Source organism: Carya illinoinensis, chromosome 3 (genome assembly GCF_018687715.1).
Source record: "Carya illinoinensis cultivar Pawnee chromosome 3, C.illinoinensisPawnee_v1, whole genome shotgun sequence".
In the NCBI taxonomy this organism is placed as follows: Eukaryota; Viridiplantae; Streptophyta; class Magnoliopsida; order Fagales; family Juglandaceae; genus Carya; species Carya illinoinensis.
This window is the reverse complement of record NC_056754.1, coordinates 55,238,999-55,261,021: the sequence shown is the minus strand read 5'-3', so window position 1 is coordinate 55,261,021 and position 22,023 is coordinate 55,238,999. Positions and strand designations below refer to the sequence as shown.

Sequence of the window (22,023 nt, the reverse complement as noted above, 5' to 3'; positions counted from 1 at the left end):
TTTATATGTGTGTGTATCTTTTTAAATATAGGCATTAACTAAGGATATATATATATATTATAAACATATGCTCATGGTGGGTTACATACTTTGTAAATTGGGGCAAACGAACCCTCCATTTAATAAAGAATATTCCAGTGGAAGAAGGGTATATATGCATGCAATGTGTACTGCATGATCATCATCAGATCATTCAGATTGATCACATGAAACTAGCTCGGTCCTCTTTAGCACTAGCTTCATGTGATTGATCTATATTTCAATTTCCTCAAACTGATTATGACTTCATATGATATGTTAGATTTACTTTAAAATAAAGGTAAGTATTTTATAATCTAATATATATATAATATATATATATCACATCAAAATACATTAATTTATGAGTATATTTACTTTTATGAAATTCATTTCTCACCAAACCATTTTTCATTTCATTATGACCAGCATATATCTATCCCAAAAATATGTAAAATATATGTCCAAAAGTACTAGCTAGCTTCAACGTACGACGTTTCAAACTCTCGAGGCGCTATATATGAGATCTACAGTAGTTTTTTAAAGAAATAAGGAGAAAGAAAATCAATTTCCTTTCCCTTGAAGAAAATTAGGTTTAAAAATCCCATCCTTTTACTTCCAGATCTAACAATTATAAAAGGTAATTGGTAATTAACCAATGACTACAAATCAGCCTATATATATATATATATATATATATATATATCATCATTTACATAAATATATAGATCAGTAGTTTGTGTTTCCTGTGACATGACTAAACTTCCTTGTTTATATGAACAAAATTTCATCCTGTATACCAGCTAGCTTATGCTGCAGTTTCTTGCTTTCTGGCATCTCTATTTTTGATCAATTTCTGCAATTTCTCATGTCTATTTTTCAGTTTCTTGATTCCATGAGGCCTTACATCCCCACACTAGCTAACAAGTTTCACTTGTCACACACGCAGTACCAATCTCTCTCTGATCTGGTCTCCCACTAAACACACACACACATATATATATATATAAGTACTTGCATAATTAAACTTCAATTTTCATCCGAGTAGTACCATAGAACGCTAATGATAAAGATATGACAAACTTCATCATGTGCCATTATTAATTAGTTCAAAAACCAATCACCAATAATCATTCTGATCTTTACTTTGGTTCATTATATTCCTAGCTACTAGCGCATGATATCAATATATTTTAGGATGACTGAGCAAATTAATAATGTTCAAGCCGAAGCTAGGCATGCAAACCTGCTGCTGTAACACAGAGAGAGAGAGAGAGAGAGAGAGAGAGAGAGATTCATATAAATCCATGGTCTCCATTCATTTATGGATGTAGAAAGCACTTGGTACCAACTTAATACAGTACTACTACTGGTAGACAAAACCATTTTTATACACTGATGATCATGACCAGATGCTAGCTAGCTAGGCGCGCAATATATAATATATATCGATGCAACTACTTCATGTCTACTACTATAAAGAAGAAGACCAGAAAAAAAGAAAAAGAAAAACTCCTGTAAAGAAGCTAGAAAACCCCAAAGTCCTTTCGAAAGCAAAGAGTCAAAGACCCTAAACCAATCTAATGCTCACTTACATTGACATCTCTACATTAGTATTGCATAGCGCATGCTGTCGTTTACCATAAGATGATTCATTTCTGAAATCTGTGCAAACTCACTTGACACCCACACCCCATCGGTACCATTCACATGTGGGTGTGAAAAGCACGAAAGAATCGAAATCGGAACTCGCACAACGCTGTATATAAGCGAAAAGCCATTCCAACCATTTTGTCTACGCCCATAGATCGGCAACTGATCAAGACCTCCATTTCCACCTGCAAACATACTTTCATCGGCAACTCTTGGGCTCTTCTTTATGTTTTGGAGGTTTCGCCTCACTGCTGCCAGCATATGCCACATGATCTTTGTAGTCAAAGGGACGAGTGGGGGAATATATATATATATATATATATAAAAGCTTTGCCAAGGGCCAGAGTTTGGTCTAGAGATGGAGATGGAGATGGCGATGGAGAAGGGGGTGGTTTCAAGTTTGGAACTTGGAGGGCAAAGTTCTCTGCACTATGTGGCTTTTGATAATGGAAATTTGGTGGTGGTGTTGCTAGTGCTAGTGTTTATCACAAAGGTTAATGGGTGCCTTTTAAGGACCTTCACCTGTGAGTGTTTGTTTTTTTTTTTTTTTTTTCTCTTTTCTTTTTTCCCCCGCTACATATGTGGGGTCTTCCAAAGCCAACATGCCGACAAATCTGCCCAATTATACACATTACACAAAGCTTTCAATTAGGTTTCTTTTCCTTTTTTCCTCATTTTTTTGGAGCTATCAATTATAATCACTAAAATTAGGAAATGGATTAATTGAAAAATTTATGGTATCTTTAAGGTTTCATTTGAGTACAGACCAAGGGTCCCCAAACATAAATAAGCTTCAGACCCAAAAAAAAAGGAAAAGAACAGAGAGGAAAAGATGGAAGAAGATATTATCAAACCGGACTGATTCATTAGAAAAAATGGAGTAATTGATCAGAGAATCATAGCCACCTGATGTGATGTCTAAATCTTTATCTAAACAAGTTGGTCCAACGTATAGATACCAATTTTATAATTAGAGTGATGCTAAGTTGTGGACCCAATTTGGACAGTGCAGGAGAATCAATACCAGTGTTTGTAATTCTGATAGGGACCCCATATATGGTTTCACTTCAACAGAGTATTTCACTATTGCTCCACTTGTTGTCACCAAATGCATATCAGCATATGCTCTATGCTCACCTTGATCATCAATGCAGACCAACATCTCTATACATAACCAAAAAGATGTGTGTTTCATGTGTATGGTTATAGATCATTTTCCTCAACTTCTCATCTTTGTGGTCTTTTTTCTACCATTATTGTACTGGCTATTGTCTGGTTTTTAGCTCATAATCTAAGGTAAAACCTTAACTAGATAACTAGCTAATTTAAGTTTTAACATCGCTCTCTATGTTCTCAAAATTTCTTCATAATTTGGAACACATGCATGAGAAACATTAACAGATCAGCAGTTGATAGGAAAAGAAAAAAAGTAAATAATTTTCAAATTATTTTTGGAACTATTCTTTCACTGATCTATATATATTGTCTTCCTCACATGAGATGCATCATTTATTGTGTGCACTTAATTAATCTTAATCATGTATCTATGTATTGTATCTCTCATAGGAACACACTAGAATCGTTAGTGCAGCACCAGACCAAATGATTAGAGTTGTAAAACAAAACTTTATCCTATAATCAACTTTAAAAATGTCATTATTATAAAAAAGAAATGCTTCTTGCAATGGCCATTGAAACCGAGTATGCAAGTCAAAAGTCATTTTTCTTTGAAATGAAGTCAAGTAGCACTATAGGGAGCTTGATTAATTTATAAGACAATGGAATATTATGCCATTAGAAGTTAACCAGATTTGGATACACGCATGAGCTTTGATAGGCCCACAACTTTTGACGCACCGCACCCACATACGGATAACTGTCTTCATTTTGGTTTTTGAGTAATGGTGAAGACGCGTTAAGTTGGTCTTCAGTGATCTCACAAGCACGCAGGAACATGTCAATTTTCCAAGTTTTATGCCTATAACACTTTTGAACTTGTGTGAGACGAAGCATGATTGATGGAAAGAAGTAGGCCTGCAACCCGACTTGGGGCACTTGCTTTCTGAGATTGAAAACAAGTAATTTTCCTCCGTTGATCACAAGACAGATCGAGTACACAAGGCAACAATTTGATTTCAATCATCAAAACATTAGTATCATCTTTCCAAAATAATGAAGCAAAAATAAATATGCAACATCAACTATCAACATCCTAATAACAGTACTAGAGCCACAGTAGGTCGTAAGAAAAAGCTGACAAGTTTGCTTGAATACCCTCAAATGAGAGTTTCCCGTATACTATATAAATTGCCGAGCCTTCATTACAGTCTAAAAATCATATGTAAACTAGGAAAGAATAAAGCAATACAGGAAAGGAAATAAAATTGAAGTTGGCGCCTATACACATATATACAACTACTGCTATTTACAATCATAAATATTTAATGCCATATATAGATATCGTTGACAAAAGCATTAATAGAAATTTATGACGAGTATATTACTGGCCATATATATACTCCCTTCCAGGGCTTGGGCCGCAATACTACCTCTGTGCTTAAAAATCAACGGGTGCTTTGAGTCCAAAATAGACGGTAGAAGCAATCATGCCAAATACCCAACTTTTTCAGGACTGGAAAAATATATATTGAGGTTACATCAGTTTAATGTTTCTAGCTTAAATCTCTGATCTGATCAAGTTACTTAAATCTCTGACCGGCCTCTTGTTTGAGAATCAGTCTTTGCATGGCACTAATGATCTAATATTTTTGAAAATATAAAGGGATCAATTCAGCCAATTAAACTACCCCTTAACTCTTTGTTGGCATTAATAATCTTTTATCTTTGAGCCTTTTGTTCTGGAAAAGTAAGTTGTTCTTTATTAGTTCTGGTAGGTCTGATCTAGGTGGGATGCCCCTTTGCCTTCTTATTGGACTGCTCTTACTTATGGTTGTGTGGATCATTTGCTTCTATTGTTCTGGAGTAATGCTGGTTGGTGGCTCATTTTGAAGTGCTAGCATTGCTTTCAAAAATTGGTGTGGTTGTGGCTGGGTTCTCTGTCCCCTGTAGTGGATGTACTCTCTTCTTTGATGGCAAACTTAATGCTAGTTTTTAGTGCAGCCTTGTGCTGTTCGTGGTGGAAAGGTTATGTTAGGCCTAGCTATTGTGGTGGAAATGCAAACCTTCTGTGTTGGTGGTGGGAATGGTTTTATTTGTTCCAGCTGCTTTTAATACTGGTTGCTGCACTAGATGTTTCCGGCTGTGCAAATTGCTGTACTGGTTTTGTTTGTTCCCTTTGAAGGACCACTGTTCTCTTGTACCTTAAGTTATGCTGTATTTCTGTTGTTAATTGCTGTCTTTCCTAATTTTTGAATAAGATTACCTTACTCGTCCAAAAATAACAGAAAGGTGTGAACAAAATAGATAAAGCATTGATTACAAATTAGAATACAATGGGAAAAGAAAGAGAATATTGCCAAAGCAAAAGATTCAAAGAAAAGTACCTAAATCATCTCTCTGAAAAGCACGACATCCAGAATAATCCTTGAGCGGCTGCGTTGCATAAACCACCAACTCATGTTACACTTTTTACAGACTAAGCATGCAACTTTAAATTGAACAACGTGTAACGGCAGAAAATATTTTCAAATTAACAAAATGGTACTAGCATGCGTCCATGACTACAAATATATAAGACGTACGACGTTGGGGCACTTGTGTAGTGGAGTATCATGCCCATCATTTTTAGGCATTTTTTTACCACTCATTTTGATTCTAGGGAGTACATATTTGTACCAAATACATACTAATCATTAGTTCAAAGTGTTCTAATTGAATATCACCAACTTCCTGGGATCTATATCTATTGTTTTCCTTGAGATAAAAAGTGGTCAGCAATTCACCTCAAAGATGAAGGGAAGAGTGAGTTGGCTGTAATTTCCCCTCTCCGTTTCAGACATTGGACCCCGCCATGAGGAAATCAGTATGGCTTTGGGGAATATCTGCGTGGTAACATGAATGACAGTTACTGTTCTTACCACTGGACTCTGGCCAAGTTAGAAATAATTTGATCTCGGCCTCCTCCTGGAAATGGTAGAATTCACTTGTTTTGGAGATGGCGAGCATGTTTAAATTTCCATTGCTATTATTATTACTACATTAAGGTATCCAAGATGTGTAATAGAACATATAAAACTTGCCTGGATTTACTAATTGGCCTCTTCCAACATAAAGGCTAGTTTGAGTAAAAAAAGAATTGAGCTAGCTGAATGTACAAAACATCATGTTTTGGGTTTGGAACCAGATTATGAGAGTGATACATGTTGACTTTATGTGTGGTATTACAGGCTGCATTCCTGCAGCCATTTTAATAATGATGATAGATTAAGCATTTTATAAACCATGACCCGCTTGAAATAGGCCCATAATTTGTCCTATTACTCCACTCTCCTTCATGTGCCAAAATATAATATCCTTCAATTAAGGAGGCCAATTAAACATAGAATATCTTGCTAGCAGACATGTTTTGTTGCTCTAAAAAGGCTATAAACTTCGGTTTGTGTGTTTTTTTGTGTTTGCGTGACAGAATTGTCTTCTAACCTTGTGGCTTGACCATCTTTGCCATAGCTTCTCTTTTAGACAGGGCAACACCTGATTAATATATGTGAGGGGGACTATTCCCGAGACCAGTCTGGGCCCAACAGGTTCAGGCCGAGAGATACAAGGAGGCCCTAGGCCCAAGAGCAAGAAAGGAGTTGCACCAAGGCCTATCCAGGAAGCCTGAGCACCGAGTCCAACCCGGCCGCGAGGTACCTGGAGGGCATGCCATGGTCAAGACCCGTCTTACACCTAAGTGGCTAACAGGATCCTACAAACAAGGACGAGAACAACACCTACCTCGACATGCTTCCTGGGGTGCCAAAGGTCGGCACGACTTTGGCCTGACACACTGCTACCTGGCAAAGACGCTAACAGCAAGTTTAACCTGAGTACAGGCTGACACCCCACAATCTCTTTTGGTGACCAAGCCCGAGTCAGGTATATATACCCTCACCCCCATTGGGAGGGAGGGGGTTTGACTTCTTCTTCCTATTTTACTTTCACTTTTCTCCATAACTTACATATAAAACACCGTCTGACTTTGGCATCAAAGGGATCCCGGACCACCTTGAAACCCACTCTACTTCTTGGTTGTAGGTTTCGACATTAAGCCTTCATGAAACTGCTTAGATTGCTAAACACAACATCAACAAAGCCAACCTGCACAATATGGGTATTTTCTACAATGACACTGCCGACAATTGGGTACAATCCCTTACAAAGTCTAAATTTCAAAACAAAAATTGTATTCAACCAAAGCTGAGAGCATCATCAATAGATTAGCAAACGTTAAATGACATTTTTTATGAATATGAGATCAATTTTATTTTTGGTTATTCCATTCACATAAGTTCTTATATTGGAATAGCTATTTTTTCTTTATATAATAATAAAATAATATAAGATAAATTTATTTTTGATTATTCACGTCAAATTTTCACATTATATTATCCATTTATTCATTATATAGTAATCAATAATTAATAATTAAAATAATTTTAATTTTTTAATTATTAATTTATTTAATTTTATCATATTTTACTATTCTACATATTATATGTTAATTATTAATCATATTCTTATTTATTTAATTGGTTAATGGACATGTACTATATAGTTCATCAAAATATGGGCACTTGATGCAAAATAGTGTGCACAAATCAACCCATAAAATTTGGTGCATAGTTTAATAGAGGTACCCGGAACAGAGAGAGTTATAAAAGAAATAATAAGATAAAGATTTAAGTATACATTGTTATCAAACTATCGAAAGGAGAGAGAGAGAGAGAGATAGAACTCAGAGAAGTTATGAAACTTATGAATTTCTTAAAGAATTCAACGATATATATAGGCATACAAAGGGAACTATGCAAGTTACTATGCAGTACTATGCTGGCACTGTGCATGTTTACTATGCAGTACTATGCTGGCACTATGCACTGTGCGATGTCGGCCATTTACTATGCCGGTTACTATGCAGTACTATGCTGGCACTATGCGCACTGTGCGATGTCGGCCATTTATTATGCCAGTTACTATGCAGTACTATGCTGGCACTATGCACACTGTGCGATGTCGGCCATTTACTATGCCAGTTACTATGCAGTACTATGCTGGCACTATGCACTGTGCATTTGACGGCTAGCTCAAGGTGGTCATACAATTTTACAATGTTATTTTACAACACTCCCCCTTTGGATGACCACATATAATGAATATGCCTCGTTAAAACCTTGCCAAGGAAAAACCCTGTGGGGAAAAACCAATGGCGAAGGAAAAAGAGTACAATATTCATGTATACCGTAAAATGCTTTAAGATTGCCTCATTAAAACCTTGCGAAGGAAAACCCAGTGGGATAAAACCTTAGCGAAGGAAAAAGAGTACAATCAGCATAAGTCTTCAAGACGTTACTCCCCCTGAAAAGTGCATGATAAAAGGTCTTCAAGTCTCCGCATTCCAATGTTCTGCACAATCTTCTTAAATGTTGCAGTTGGTAATGCTTTTGTGAATAAATCTGCCAGATTATCGCTTGATCGTATCTGCTTGACTTTAATTTCACCTTTTTCTTGAAGTTCATGAGTATAAAAGAATTTAGGTGAAATATGTTTGGTTCTATCACCTTTGATATATCCTCCTCTAATTTGAGCAATACAAGCAGCATTATCTTCGTATAAAGTTGTTGGACTATCATTAATCACTGGAAGACCACACTTTTCTTGAATATGTTGGATCATTGATCTTAGCCAAATGCATTCTCGACTTGTTTCATGAATTGCAATGATCTCTGAGTGATTTGAAGATGTAGCAGATAGTGTTTGTTTGACAGATCTCCATGATATAGCAGAATTTCCATAAGTAAATGCATATCCAGTCTGAGATCTACCTCTGTGTGGATCTGAAAGATAACCTGCATCTGCATATCCAACTAATTGTGGACTTGAACCATATTGATAAAATAATCCCATATCAACTGTACCTCGAAGGTATCGAAGGATATGTTTAATGCCATTCCAATGTCTTCGAGTTGGTGCGGAACTATATCTTGCAAGTAAATTAACTGAAAATGCAATATCAGGCCGAGTGCAATTTGCAAGATACATCAGGGCTCCAATTGCACTGAGATAAGGTATTTCAGAACCAATAATTTCTTCATTGTCTTCACAAGGACGAAATGGATCCTTCTGCACATCAAGTGATCGAACAACCATTGGAGTACTCAGGGGATGAGCTTTGTCCATGTAAAAGTGTTTCAAGACTTTCTCTGTATAATTTGATTGATGAATGAGAATTCCATTTGGCAAATGCTCGAGCTGCAGGCCGAGACAAAATTTCGTTTTGCCAATATCTTTCATTTCAAATTCATTCTTTAAATATGTAGCAGTTCTTCTGATCTCTTCAGGAGTTCCAACAAGATTTAGATCATCAACATAAACCGCAATAATAACAAATCCGGAGTCTGATTTCTTAATAAAAACACATGGGCATATGGGATTATTCTCAAATCCTTCTTTCAATAGGTATTCGCTAAGGCGTTTATACCACATGCGTCCGGATTGTTTTAACCCATATAAAGATCTTTGAAGCTTAATAGAATACATACTTCTGGATGTACTCAGATTAGAAGCTTCAGGCATTTTATATCCTTCAGGGATTTTCATATATATATCATGATCTAATGATCCATATAAATATGCGGTGACCACATCCATCAACTGCATATCCAATCTTTTTATAACTGCCAAACTAATCAAATATCTGAATGTGATTGCATCCATAACAGGAGAGTATGTTTCCTCATAATCAATCCCCGGTTTCTGCAGGAAACCTTGTGCAACAAGTCGTGCTTTATATCGCACAATTTCATTACTTTCATTACGTTTACGTATAAATACCCATTTATATCCAACGGGTATTACACCCTTTGGTGTTTGTATAATTGGTCCAAAGACCTCTCGCTTTGCTAGCGAGTTTAATTCAGCTTCAATAGCTGATTTTCATTTTGGCCAGTCATCTCTACGTCGACATTCTTCGACAGTTCTTGGCTCAATTTCTTCATTACTTCTGGTAATGTCAAGAGCCATTTTATATGAGAATATGTTGTCGACAACAGTTTTATTTCTATTCAAAATTTCTCCTGTATTCATGAAATGTATCGAGATCTCGTTATTTTCAGGTACCTGTCCCTCTTCAAGGGAAGACATTTCATGAAATACCTCTTCAGGAGGTTCTTTCTCAGGAGATTTACTCTCTTCATGAGCATCAATTACTCTTATGGCCTGTGTTGGTATGGACTCTTCAGGAGTACCAAATTCATTTTGTATTTTCCTCTTTCGAGGAATTTTGTCCTTAGCACCAATAGGCCGTCCACGCTTCAGGCGTATCTTAGACTCGCCTATTGCTATTTTGGCAACTTGTCCTTCAGGGACTGCAATCCTTGCTGGAACATTAACAGCAGGAATATATGATTTTACCACACCTTTAGTGTCAGTAAATGCATCCGGTAATTGGTTTGCAACACTTTGCAAATGAATAATCTTTTGAACCTCTAGATTACATTCTTTTGTACGAGGATCAAATTAGGAAAGAGCTTTATTTTCCCAAGTAATTTCTTGTCGTGCTTCAGGCACCGACTTCTCATTACACAATGTTTGTCGTACTTCAGGCACCGACTTCTCATTACCCATTGTTGGAAAAATGGATTCGTCAAAATGACAATCCTCAAAACGTGCCTTAAACATATCCCCTGTAAGAGGCTCAAGGTATCTGATAATAGATGGAGAATCAAACCCAACATATATCCCAAGTCTACGTTGAGGGCCCATCTTTGTACGTTGTGGAGGTGCAATTGGAACATATACAGTACATCCAAAAGTACGAAGATGAGAAATATTTGGTTGCTGACCAAATGCAAGCTGTAATGGTGAATATTTGTGATATGCTGATGGTCTAACTCGAATTAATGATGCTGCATGAATTATAGCATGTCCCCAAGTAGAAATAGGAAGATTTGATTTCATGAGTAAAGGTCTAGCGATTAGCTGAAGCCTTTTAATCAATGATTCAGCTAAACCATTTTGAGTATGTGTGTGGGCAACTGGATGTTCAACATCTATTCCTATTGACATGCAATAATTATCAAAAGCTTGAGATGTAAATTCTCCTGCATTATCCAATCGAATAGTTTTAATTGGATAGTCAGGGAATTGTGCTCGTAGCTTAATTATTTGTGCAAGAAGTTTAGCAAATGCAGCATTTCTAGTGGAAAGTAAACAAACATGTGACCATCGACTTGATGCATCAATTAAAACCATAAAATATCTGAACGGTCCACTTGATGGTTGAATAGACCCACATATATCTCCATGAATCCTTTGTAAAAACGATGGAGATTCAAAACCAACCTTTGAGATAGATGGTTTGATAATCAATTTACCTTGAGAACATGCAGAGCATGGATATTCATTGGGTAAGATAATCTTCTGATTCTTTAGGGGATGCCCATACGAATTATCAATTATTCGTCTCATCATTATTGATCCCGGATGTCCAAGGCGATCATGCCAAGTCATAAATATTTTGGGATCAATGCACTTCTGGTGCATTACAACATGTGATTCAATTGTTCTCATTTTTGTATAATACAATCCAGATGAGAGGGCAGGCAGTTTTTCTAATACGAGCTTCTGGTTCGAAATTATTTTAGTAATGAGAAGATGCTCTTTATCGTCTTCGTTAATGGTTTCAATATGACAACCATTACGACGTATATCTTTAAAACTTAATAAATTTCTTCTGGATTGTGAAGAAAATAGAGCATCATCAATGCAAAATTTGGTGCCATTAGGCAACACAATATAAGCTCTTCCGGAGCCTTCAATTAGATTCGATGAACCGGAGATGGTATGAACATAAGCTTTACTCAATGTTAGATTTTGAAAATATTTTTTATCCTTAAGAATTGTGTGAGTTGTAGCACTGTTAGCCAGACATACATCTTTATTATTCATCTCGGAGATAGAAAGTTCATCAATAAGACTCATGATTCTACAAAATATATAAAACTTTCATTACTAAAAAAAACATTACAGAATAAAAATATTTTACAATAATATAAAGGTAATACATTAATTAAAAAGGAACACTTCCATGATCAACTCTACCACTAGAATCCTCAAATAAATCAGAAACATCAAGACTTGTAATATCTTCTCCATCTATAGAATTTAAAGCATATGATGGTTCAGCAAAATTTGTTTCAAATTTCTTTGTTTTTTCTTTTATGGAAGATTGGTATAAGTCAACCAAGTGTTTAGCTGTACGACAGATACGAGACCAATGTCCAGTCATACCACATCTATGGCATTCATCTTCATATTTCTTTACAAATTTATTTTGAGGACCTTTGCCCTTTTCTGAGTTGAACCACTTCTGGTGGTACGGTGTATATCTATTATTTTTCCTTTTAGTGTGGTCACTTCTAGGACCTCCACTTCTATAGTTTTTCTTACCACGTCCACGCCCTCTTTTTCTTTGAAAAGATGCACCATTCGCTTCTGGGAATGATGTAAATCTAGTACCATTCACTTCAGGGAATGATATAGAACCAGTAGGACGTGACTGGTGATTTCTTAATAAAAGCTCATTATTTTGCTCAGCTAATAGAAGACAAGATATAAGTTCAGAATATTTCTTGAACTTTCGCTCTCGATACTGCTGCTGCAGGAGCACATTCGAGGCATGAAAAGTAGTATATGTCTTCTCTAACAAGTCATCATCAGTGACTTTTTCACCACATAATTTCAATAGCGAGCTAATTTTAAAGAGTGCAGAGTTATACTCACTAACACTCTTGAAGTCTTGCAACCTCAGGTGCATCCAATCATGACGAGCTTTTGGGAGGATTACAGTTTTCTGGTGTTCATATCTCTCCCTTAAATCATTCCACAAAATAAGTGGATTTTTCACCGTTAGATACTCAGTTTTTAATTCTTCATGAAGATGGTGCCGAAGGAAAATCATTGCCTTAGCACGGTCCTGCAGGGACCCTTGATTTCCTTCTTTAATTGTATCTCCCAGGTTCATTGCATCCAGATGGATCTCAGCATCAAGGATCCAAGATAAATAATTTTTCCCAGAAATGTCAAGAGCAACGAATTCCAATTTTGTAAGATTTGACATTTTCTACATATATAAATCAAGAACATAAGTATGTTTAATATTTCATATTCATTTTGAAAACTATAAAAAAATATATTGAAAGACTTACTTGAAGTAGAGGACTATTAGCTTCAAGATCGTCAGAACTCTCGTGCTGATAACGTGTTATCAAACTATCGAAAGGAGAGAGAGAGAGAGATAGAACTCAGAGAAGTTATGAAACTTATAAATTTCTTAAAGAATTCAACGATATATATAGGCGTACAAAGGGAACTATGCAAGTTACTATGCAGTACTATGCTGGCACTGTGCATGTTTACTATGCAGTACTATGCTGGCACTATGCACTGTGCGATGTCGGCCATTTACTATGCCGGTTACTATGCAATACTATGCTGGCACTATGCGCACTGTGCGATGTCGGCCATTTACTATGCCAGTTACTATGCAGTACTATGCTGGCACTATGCACACTGTGCGATGTCGGCCATTTACTATGTCAGTTACTATGCAGTACTATACTGGCACTATACACTGTACATTTGACGGCTAGCTCAAGGTGGTCATACAATTTTACAATGTTATTTTACAACATACATCAAATTTAGTTTTAGTTTTAGAATTACTGTAGCTAAAAAGCTAAAATTTACTGTAGCTACACTTTGTATAATCCATGTGGATAATTTTGTTGTCCTTATTGCTAAATAGTATAATTTTTTTTACATTTAAATAATCCTGAGAGAGCTCTTGGTAAAAGACAATATTTAGAACCAAAAGTAGCACCTTGGACTGTAAATTCCTTTTTAATCATGAATTTTTGAACAAGGACCACAAAAAGTCAAAAACTCTCGAAATCTAAGATTTAAGTCCTATCCTCACCATTGAACCATGTATACATGTAAATATTTCTGTACTCTGAACTAAGCAAACACGAAGAATTTGCTTTGTACTGGGTGAGAGACCATTTACTCTACAAGATTTGCCATCCCAACCCGTCATGGATATTCTTGTTTTTCATTCTGTAAGTTTGCATCTATCGAGACCACCCATCAGCCTCTTGCTTAGAATTATTCGCAAGCGATCGAGGAAAACCAAGATTAATGCTCCACTTGTCTGACCTTCGTATGTCGACAAAACCGATTGTCGTGAATCAAGGATTTAAGCTTAAGAAAGCGAATCCCCCCGACTCTGAATTTGGTTTTGTGAATTCCTAGCCAAAAGGGTTGCTTTGCTTTTGTGAAGCTGATAAGGAGGACCTCATATATGTGTGTAACCCCATTTTAAGAGAGTACATTACACTTCTAGAATAGCTGGTGCTGGGTTTGGTGGTGGGTTTGTTTCTAGACTTCTAGTTTAGAGATTGAACAATACAAGATCAATCTTCCACTTAATAATTAGATATACTTGCTGATCAGGATCAGGCTTGTAATTAGACATATATGATATCATCTTCCACTTTCTCCTTCATTTCATGTGAATGAGGTTGTCTTTAGCTACTTCTAGATGTTTTACAATGGCTGCAGTGACACGGTACTGCTAGACCTTGAAGCAAAGCCCTCAGAAGAAAGAAATCCGATCTGTGTTTTGATGATCAGTAAGGATAAATAAATATTTTATGTTCTGTAATGAATGAGATTGCAGGAAGGTGATTTGTGAGGAAGTAGGTTTATGGGGATGGTAATAGGCTTTCACTAATGGGCCTTCTTTGGTACTTAGACAGGAATACCATCTAGCGTTGAGGGAACCCTTGTGTTGAATTCCACATCCTCCCCCACTCTGACAGCGGACTATGGCATGCTTCACGACCCAGCCAGGCAGTCTGAATGCGATTTTCCTCAGTCCATTGTATTTTGACGTAATTGTGAGGAAAGATTATGGCATCAAGGAAATGTTGTCCGTGACAATATATGATGTGGTTTGTCAGGTCTTTGAAATACTGCTGGTGACCATATTTCAATGGGTAATAATTAAATGTCCTTGTGCAGCATTCATTTCCCTTATTTTCTGCACAGGTGGTACATTCCAAAAGCTACAATTTCAACATGTTGGTTGACTCAGTTCTAATCCATCATCCTTCATTTACTGTGACTAAATAATGCATTACTTATTTGGCTTCCTATGGAAACAAATTGAATCTTGTATTTAAGGGGATTTTTTATTTAATTTTATGTGACATTGCAGAGTTATTTGCACTCTGTTTTTTTCTGCAGTCCTCTGAAATTTAGCAAGCAGCCAAGATATGTCCTATTCTTTTCTGAAAAAAAACAATGAAATCTGGTAGAATGTGAATTCAGTGAGATTTTCTTGCTGCTGAAGATTTTGTTGCTTTTCTAATTTTTATTCTTTATCTTATTCACTTTGTGAGATAAAATGGCAAACTTGCAACCAAGGAAACTGCTCCTTTTTATGGTATAACCTCAGTTTGATAACGAAGCAGTAAGCTATTTAAGTTGACAAAATGATTCAACTGAGTTGTGAGAATTTATTGGTAATTAGGATGATAATTTCTTGAGGAATAGCTACCTACTGCAATTCAACCCCCTTTTTTCTTACTATTCTTTGAATTACCTAAATTATTAACGCACTAATTTTGATGCAGAAAAATCATTGAATTCTCATTAATTTACAATCCAAACTGGTCATTTTTTTCGAATAGCTCCCAAGAGGTATTCTCGTTGACATAACTTGGATTCAGGTAGTGGTGTTCTATGCTGATTTGATAACAAAACTGATAAGCCTCTTTAGTTTGCAACCATGTTATTGGGGGTATGTATGTACATATGCATGTATGTATGAAACTTGCATAGCCTGAAATTCTCCATCACGGGTCGTGAGAGGTTAAGGATAATATAATTATTCTAAATTTATCTTTAAGTCCCTGAGCCGGTGAAAATGAGATGATACTTTTCTGAGACAAAATAATATAAAGAGAAAGATGCCATACCAAAGTACAGAACGCACTGTTGACTTTTGAGATTAGTGGGATGGTGGCCATTATTTTGGTTTTAAAAACTAGGGAAGATGGGGTGTCCAAAAGAAAAGAAAAGAAAAATATCAGGAAAAACTAGGGGGAGAGTTGGTAGTTTAGCACAGGTCACCTGCGAAAATGTTTACATGACAATTACTAACTAAACTTGTCCAAATCCAATTGGACAAGTTTTCCTTTTATGTATTTCACAATCCAATAAGTGCATGTGGAAAGGTCGACTATAATTAGGTGAAAACAGCAAAGCAGGTTTTCCCATTTTGACAGATTCATACTTGTATTTTTAACTAGTATCCATGTGGATTAATCAACTTGCTGCTTGATCGGGTAAAAGTTTGTGAAATCCTATTTCCTGCTAAATAACTTTAAAAAAAAAATCATCACCAAATCTGCTATCATGCACTGGAATTAGGAAGTACCTGCTTTCTTGGAGAATCTAAAGAACTATTTTGGAGATTGAAGGAGAAAACTTTTGTTGCATGAAGTAAATAATGAACCCCTTTTTTCACCATCTTGGAAGTCACATGCTTTGTTTTCGAAATGATGCTTAAAAGCGACGAAGGTCTTTAAATACACTCAGAATTCTCTGGAAGCTTATCCGGCATGCTCTCTTAATCTGTCATTTTAGCATCCCATTGCCTAACAATCTAAATTAACTTGGTTCTTGACATCTTGTAGCGGGATTTTTATTAAATTTCATTGTAGGGGGGATGCCATAATGGTCTTTTTGGGCTCTTCTGTAGTTCTAGTTGGCTATGTTGGAAGAGATGCTCTTCATTTGTCTTGTCATTTGATCATGTTTGGTGTCTCGGTACATTGCATATACTGTCTTTATTGACTTTTCTCTTAACAAAATGTCTTTTGTGATAATTATATATATGGGACCCCTGCTAGAAAAATTTTCATAAGGATGATCGTCTCACCGGATTGAAGAAGCACCCAAGTAACTAGAAAAGGGTAATGAAATTTTGAACATTTGGGTACACATACAATATTGAAAGAAAGGAAAAAGAATACGTTTATCTTATACAAAATATTCGCCAAAGTAGAGGTAAAGAGAGCATTTTTTGTTGTTATTGAAGACTTTTATACTGGTGGGTCACTGACAATAAGGCCACCAATTCGATGACATGGGAACTTTGTTTCGTTTTCACTGTAAGGAAAGCGAAAGCCAACCTCTCTTCCAAGAAAATTATTCAACTTTGGCTCTCCCACAATTTCCTTGTGGTTTCCGTCTCTTTGAATATTAATTTGATCTTATCAAAGACTAAATTTTTGATCGGCAGGCTCCTTTTGCAGGCCTTCTTCCTCCCTCGGGAACTTTACTCTTGTGTGTCTTCCTTTGTATTGTAAAACTTCAGTTAGTCATGGACTCGGATTTTGAGAAAGAGAGCAAAAGAAAGAGAAGAAAGGTAGAAGGAGAACCACAACCAAGCAGAATGGAAAGTCTCCCACACGAACTGATCCTCGATATAGTTTCAGGGCTTCCTGTGTCATCCTTGGTGCAATTCAAGTCAGTATGCAAAGGTTGGAGCAAGTTAGCAGGAGATCCTGATCTTGTTAGTATGCACGGTACACGCATGGCTGAGAACAATCCATGCCTCATCTTCCACTGCGATTATCCTCTCAAGAACCATCTTTACTTTGTAGAGCTCCCAGCTTGCATCGAAAAGAAGGAAAAGGTGAAAAAGCTTCGTGTGCCGTTCTGGAGTGCGATGCCCGAGTTTGATGTGGTAGGCTCATGTAATGGTTTGCTCTGCTTATCTGATTCATTATTTAGTGATGCCCTCTACATATATAACCCTTTCACCAGTAATTACCAAGAGCTTCCTAAATCCATACAATACTTGAATGAAGAATTAGTTTTTGGATTCGGGTTTCACCCCACGACCAAGGAATACAAGGTGATTAGGATAGTCTATTATAAGAATACAGATAGAGGTGGTAATCGGCGTGCCTATAGACTCAATAACATGAAGTCAGATGTTCAGATTTTCACTTTGGGTTGCTCAAACTGGAGAAGTAAGGGACAGGTTGCTTATCATCTTCTTCAGTCTCCATCACAAGTCTTGGTTAATGGAAGACTTCATTGGGTCACTAGGCCTCGCAGATACAGCCCAAGGCGCAGCATCATCTCGTTTGACTTAGCAGAAGAGCAATTCCAGGAAGTCCTAACACCTGATTGCTATACTTTAAACAGGCGCAAGTATCATCTGGTGGTTCTAGGAGGTTGCCTTTCTGCTGTTTATTGCAACTATGGGAGAATGGAGATTTGGGTAATGAGAGAGTACGGTGTGAAGGAGTCTTGGAACAAGAAATTCAGCATAGGAAACTACGTGCCTAAGGGACTTGAAAAGGAGGTGAATCAATCTTTCAAGATTTCTAAGATTATTTGCAAAGGCCGGCCTGTTCGCGTTCTATGCATCTTGAAGAATGGCGAGATCTTATTGGAGTACAAAAGCAGAGCTCTGGTCTCCTACGATCCAGTAAGTGGGAAATTTAAAGACCTTATGTATCAGGCTATACCTAAGTGGTTTCAAGCAGTTGTTCATGTGGGTAGCCTCAACTGGATTTGATTGATGCTAGAAGTGCCAAAATGGTTAAAATTGGGTGATGGTTCTTTCCCTCATAGTTTGCTTCTAACTGAAATCGACCATTCGTTATTTTCTGTATATTGGCTCCCTCTTTTTGATCAGGTTTTGCATTTCCATCACCAATGCCTCGCAGGTATGTGACTGTGAGCATATGAATGTGACATCTGAGATCCGTGATTGTAAAATTGAAGTCATAAATGTGTAAATCCAATTACATGTAGTGAAGATCCGTCACATTACCTTCAATTTTTCGGTATGCCTTTTTTTTTTTTAACAATGAATGTAAAGCTAGTCCTTCCTAATCCACCCCTAACCCAAAGAAAAAGCAATAGACAATAAGTGGTGAGAGAAAATTATTACTGTCACACCTTGTGAACGTTCTTATGCATGCCTTGACACAAACATAATGTGAATGCTCAGGAATAAATATACCACGTCAATTGCTCTTGAAACAGCATGAATGTTTTTGTATCATTGCAATGGAATATTTAGCCACAACTTCTGACTCTTTTTGCTCTAGTTCATTTTCAGAATTCTCTGTGCTCAGTAAAAGAAACCTTTTTTTTCCCTCCCCACCAGTTGCCCTTCTTTTCTAGTCATCTATTTTATGTTGCTTCCTGCTTTGCCCCTTCTTTCTAACCAGCTAGAATTCAGTGAACATTGGCGTGCCTGCTTTACAGATTTCCCAATAGTGCCAATTTGTTAGTGCAGCATCTTAGCTTTAGACTAGTAGTTTAGAAGCAACACGACCAATGAGAGAATTGGCAACCAAATTAGGTCCCATCTTAGGTTCTCCTTGGTTGAACAAGCATGATTACCTAGTGAGATCATGCTCAGAGCATGCTTCCTATCAGTACAGATTTGTAAATTACTCCTGAGATCATGGAAAGTAAAGAAGATTAAGCCACTAAGTGTTCGTTTTCCTGTTAAAGCGGTGACTGCACAGTATACTAGGGAAAAAAAGCCTCTCAATATGAATTTCTTCCGTATCTTAAATTTGGCGAGCATCTAAAAAGACTATTAAGAATAAGACTTGGAAGAAGCATGAGGGACCAATTTGTGGATGTGGGGCAATGGAAATATATATACAAGTGTGTATATGTAGAGAAAAAAAAATGAAAAAATAAAATAAAATAAAAGATACCATTGGTCTTGACCGAATGTTTAAATTCACTAGAGCTGCTGAAGTAGAACTCGTTATCTACTATCTAGAAGTTGAAGTGTTGAACAGCTAAAAGGTTCACAAGTTAAAGGAAGGAAGATATGTGAGATGGTGGATTTTGACACAAGAAATGAGCATGAGTTATCCTTCTGCAAGGTTGGGTATGGTGATGTAATGGTTATGGTATCAAACTTGGTTGAGTGACACATTCTGTTGTTAGGAAGCGGTTGAAGGTTGGGGAGAGATCGGAATGCATGTTGATCAAAATTCAAGTTCTGCTTTTTTGTTTTGTCTAGAGCAGAAGGATAAAACTGGACCATATCTGAGCTCTTTCCAGTATCATAATGTGGCAGGTCTAAATGCTGTGCTATTCAAAGCTTCAAGCCTGCAAGAAAGTCAGTACAACTTCTATATGGAAATTTAGGTGCTAAATTTCCTCCAAATTCTGATTTCATATTTGATGTCAAGCAACCTTTAAGAAAAATATAAAGATTTGCAATGATTTCTTTATGAGTAAAAAGATCCTTAGTTCTCTCAATATTCTCCCTCTCCTGTGCCCCCAAGTCCACCTCCATTCAGGTATATTCATTGCACCCACTTCCTTCTTAGTTTCCCAGATTATGTTGAATTCACATGCTATATCTGCTGCATCCACTTCCAAAGATCGAATATACCACCATTTCCTTCTTTGTAGTTTTCTCAACTTCCTCACAAGAACTCATAAACAGTAAGGGAAATGTTAAATATAGCATTCAGATTTTGAAAAACCAATATCAAATTGTGGGATCAAACTGATTTACTGGCTTCCACCCACACAGATTAGACAGAATCCGAGTGTTCTGCAAATTTTTTGGATGTTGAAATTTGCGTCATGTATGCTAATAAAATTTCAAATCTGATGAAGCTTCAATGTTCATATTTAAGCTCAGTATGCAGAACTATTCAGCGATGAAATTTATGCTATGATATGGGCTCACCTTGTACTGCTCTACCAGATATACCATCAAGATTCTTCAGGTTGAAAATTAAAATCCAAGCCTGAAAAAGGGGAATAAATCTGATTAATAAAATGAGAAGAAATCTAACACTGCCGCCATACTTTCTCTAGGCCACTATCTTAATTCCTAAAGCAGAGAATGAAGTTATTCTCCTGGTCTAAGCCACTTTAAATCCAACTTACCCAACATAAAGCCAACTTTTTCTCATCTATATTAAATGTAAGAATGCTTATTATAAATGAGTGAGCATCTTAATAGAACATCTTCAAAATAAGTTCAGGACTGAGATGAGAAAATGGACATCACGCAATGGAAAAGAAAACAGAAACAGAAATTCCTATTATGCTGGAACAGGATAACAAAGCTAAACATTCAATCTTTGCAAGAATAGAGTATCCTAAAATACTCCAAATCACCCATTTAAGAAGGGGGTGTCATCACATGCAAACTTGAGCTATATCAGGCACCTATAAAAGAATTGAACAGGGGAGCCTCAGAGTCACATAACTTCTCTACCAGAGAAGATATTGCTTTCAGCACCTTACAAGAAAAACGTGTAAGCCCCAGATTTGAAATTGGAGGGAACAGAATCTGAGAAGAAGAAGGTGGTGAGGAGGGTTTGCTGAGGACCATAAATTGCTGCAAATCCGTCCTCTACAATCAAGAGCTCTGTCTAACATTGTCGGAGAAACTGACGACTTGGGCAAATTGAAAGATCAAAAGAGCCGTTACCCCTATCAAGGAAAATCTTGCTGATTTTGTTATTTTTTGGAAACTTATAGCCGTTGCATTTCATCTCCTACATATATTAACTGTGGATCGGTCAAAGGCACATGGAATGTTTTTATTAATTAACTTCTGTACAGTTACCACAACTGGCTCTTTCCCATATATGCAATCTTCACACACACACACACACACACACACACACACACACACATATGTATACAAACACAGTATTGGACGATAAGGAGCTTCTCCTGTTTTTGAGAAAGCCCTTTGTCTTTCTGCAGATGCTCTGTTTCATCATCTTCTTCCCGATACACTTCAGATATGCTTCTTGTTACGGCAGATTTTGTGACCATTACCGAGGCGATTTAGCATTGGCAGTAAAATCCAGTTAACACTGCGACTGGCAATGACTGATGAATACTACTGGGTAGGTATGAAAAAAACGTAATATATTGAATATGTTGTCTACCTCAAAGGCTCAAATTCCTGTTTTAGTTATCCTGATTGGATCAAATGACAGCTACTGAGAGATTCCAACCAAGATGCATTAGTACTGCTGCTTGCACAGAAAATGAGGACAGTAAGACAATCAAAACTTGATTTGAGATTGTAGAGATCAATTA

At 36.7% G+C, this 22,023-nt stretch overlaps 2 protein-coding genes across 2 annotated transcripts; one reads left to right on the top strand and one right to left on the bottom strand.

Annotated features, from left to right (window-relative positions):
* Window positions 1-1,312: 1,312 nt before the first annotated feature.
* LOC122305798 lies at window positions 1,313-2,164 on the bottom strand. Its single transcript, XM_043118345.1, has one exon. It carries the CDS (start codon window positions 1,939-1,941, stop codon window positions 1,624-1,626), a length of 318 nt encoding a protein of 105 aa, XP_042974279.1. The 5' UTR covers window positions 1,942-2,164; the 3' UTR covers window positions 1,313-1,623.
* A 14,827-nt stretch (window positions 2,165-16,991) lies between these two features.
* Window positions 16,992-18,754, top strand: LOC122305446 (F-box protein At3g07870). Its single transcript, XM_043117999.1, has one exon. It carries the CDS (start codon window positions 17,282-17,284, stop codon window positions 18,488-18,490), a length of 1,209 nt encoding a protein of 402 aa, XP_042973933.1. The 5' UTR covers window positions 16,992-17,281; the 3' UTR covers window positions 18,491-18,754.
* Window positions 18,755-22,023: the final 3,269 nt, after the last annotated feature.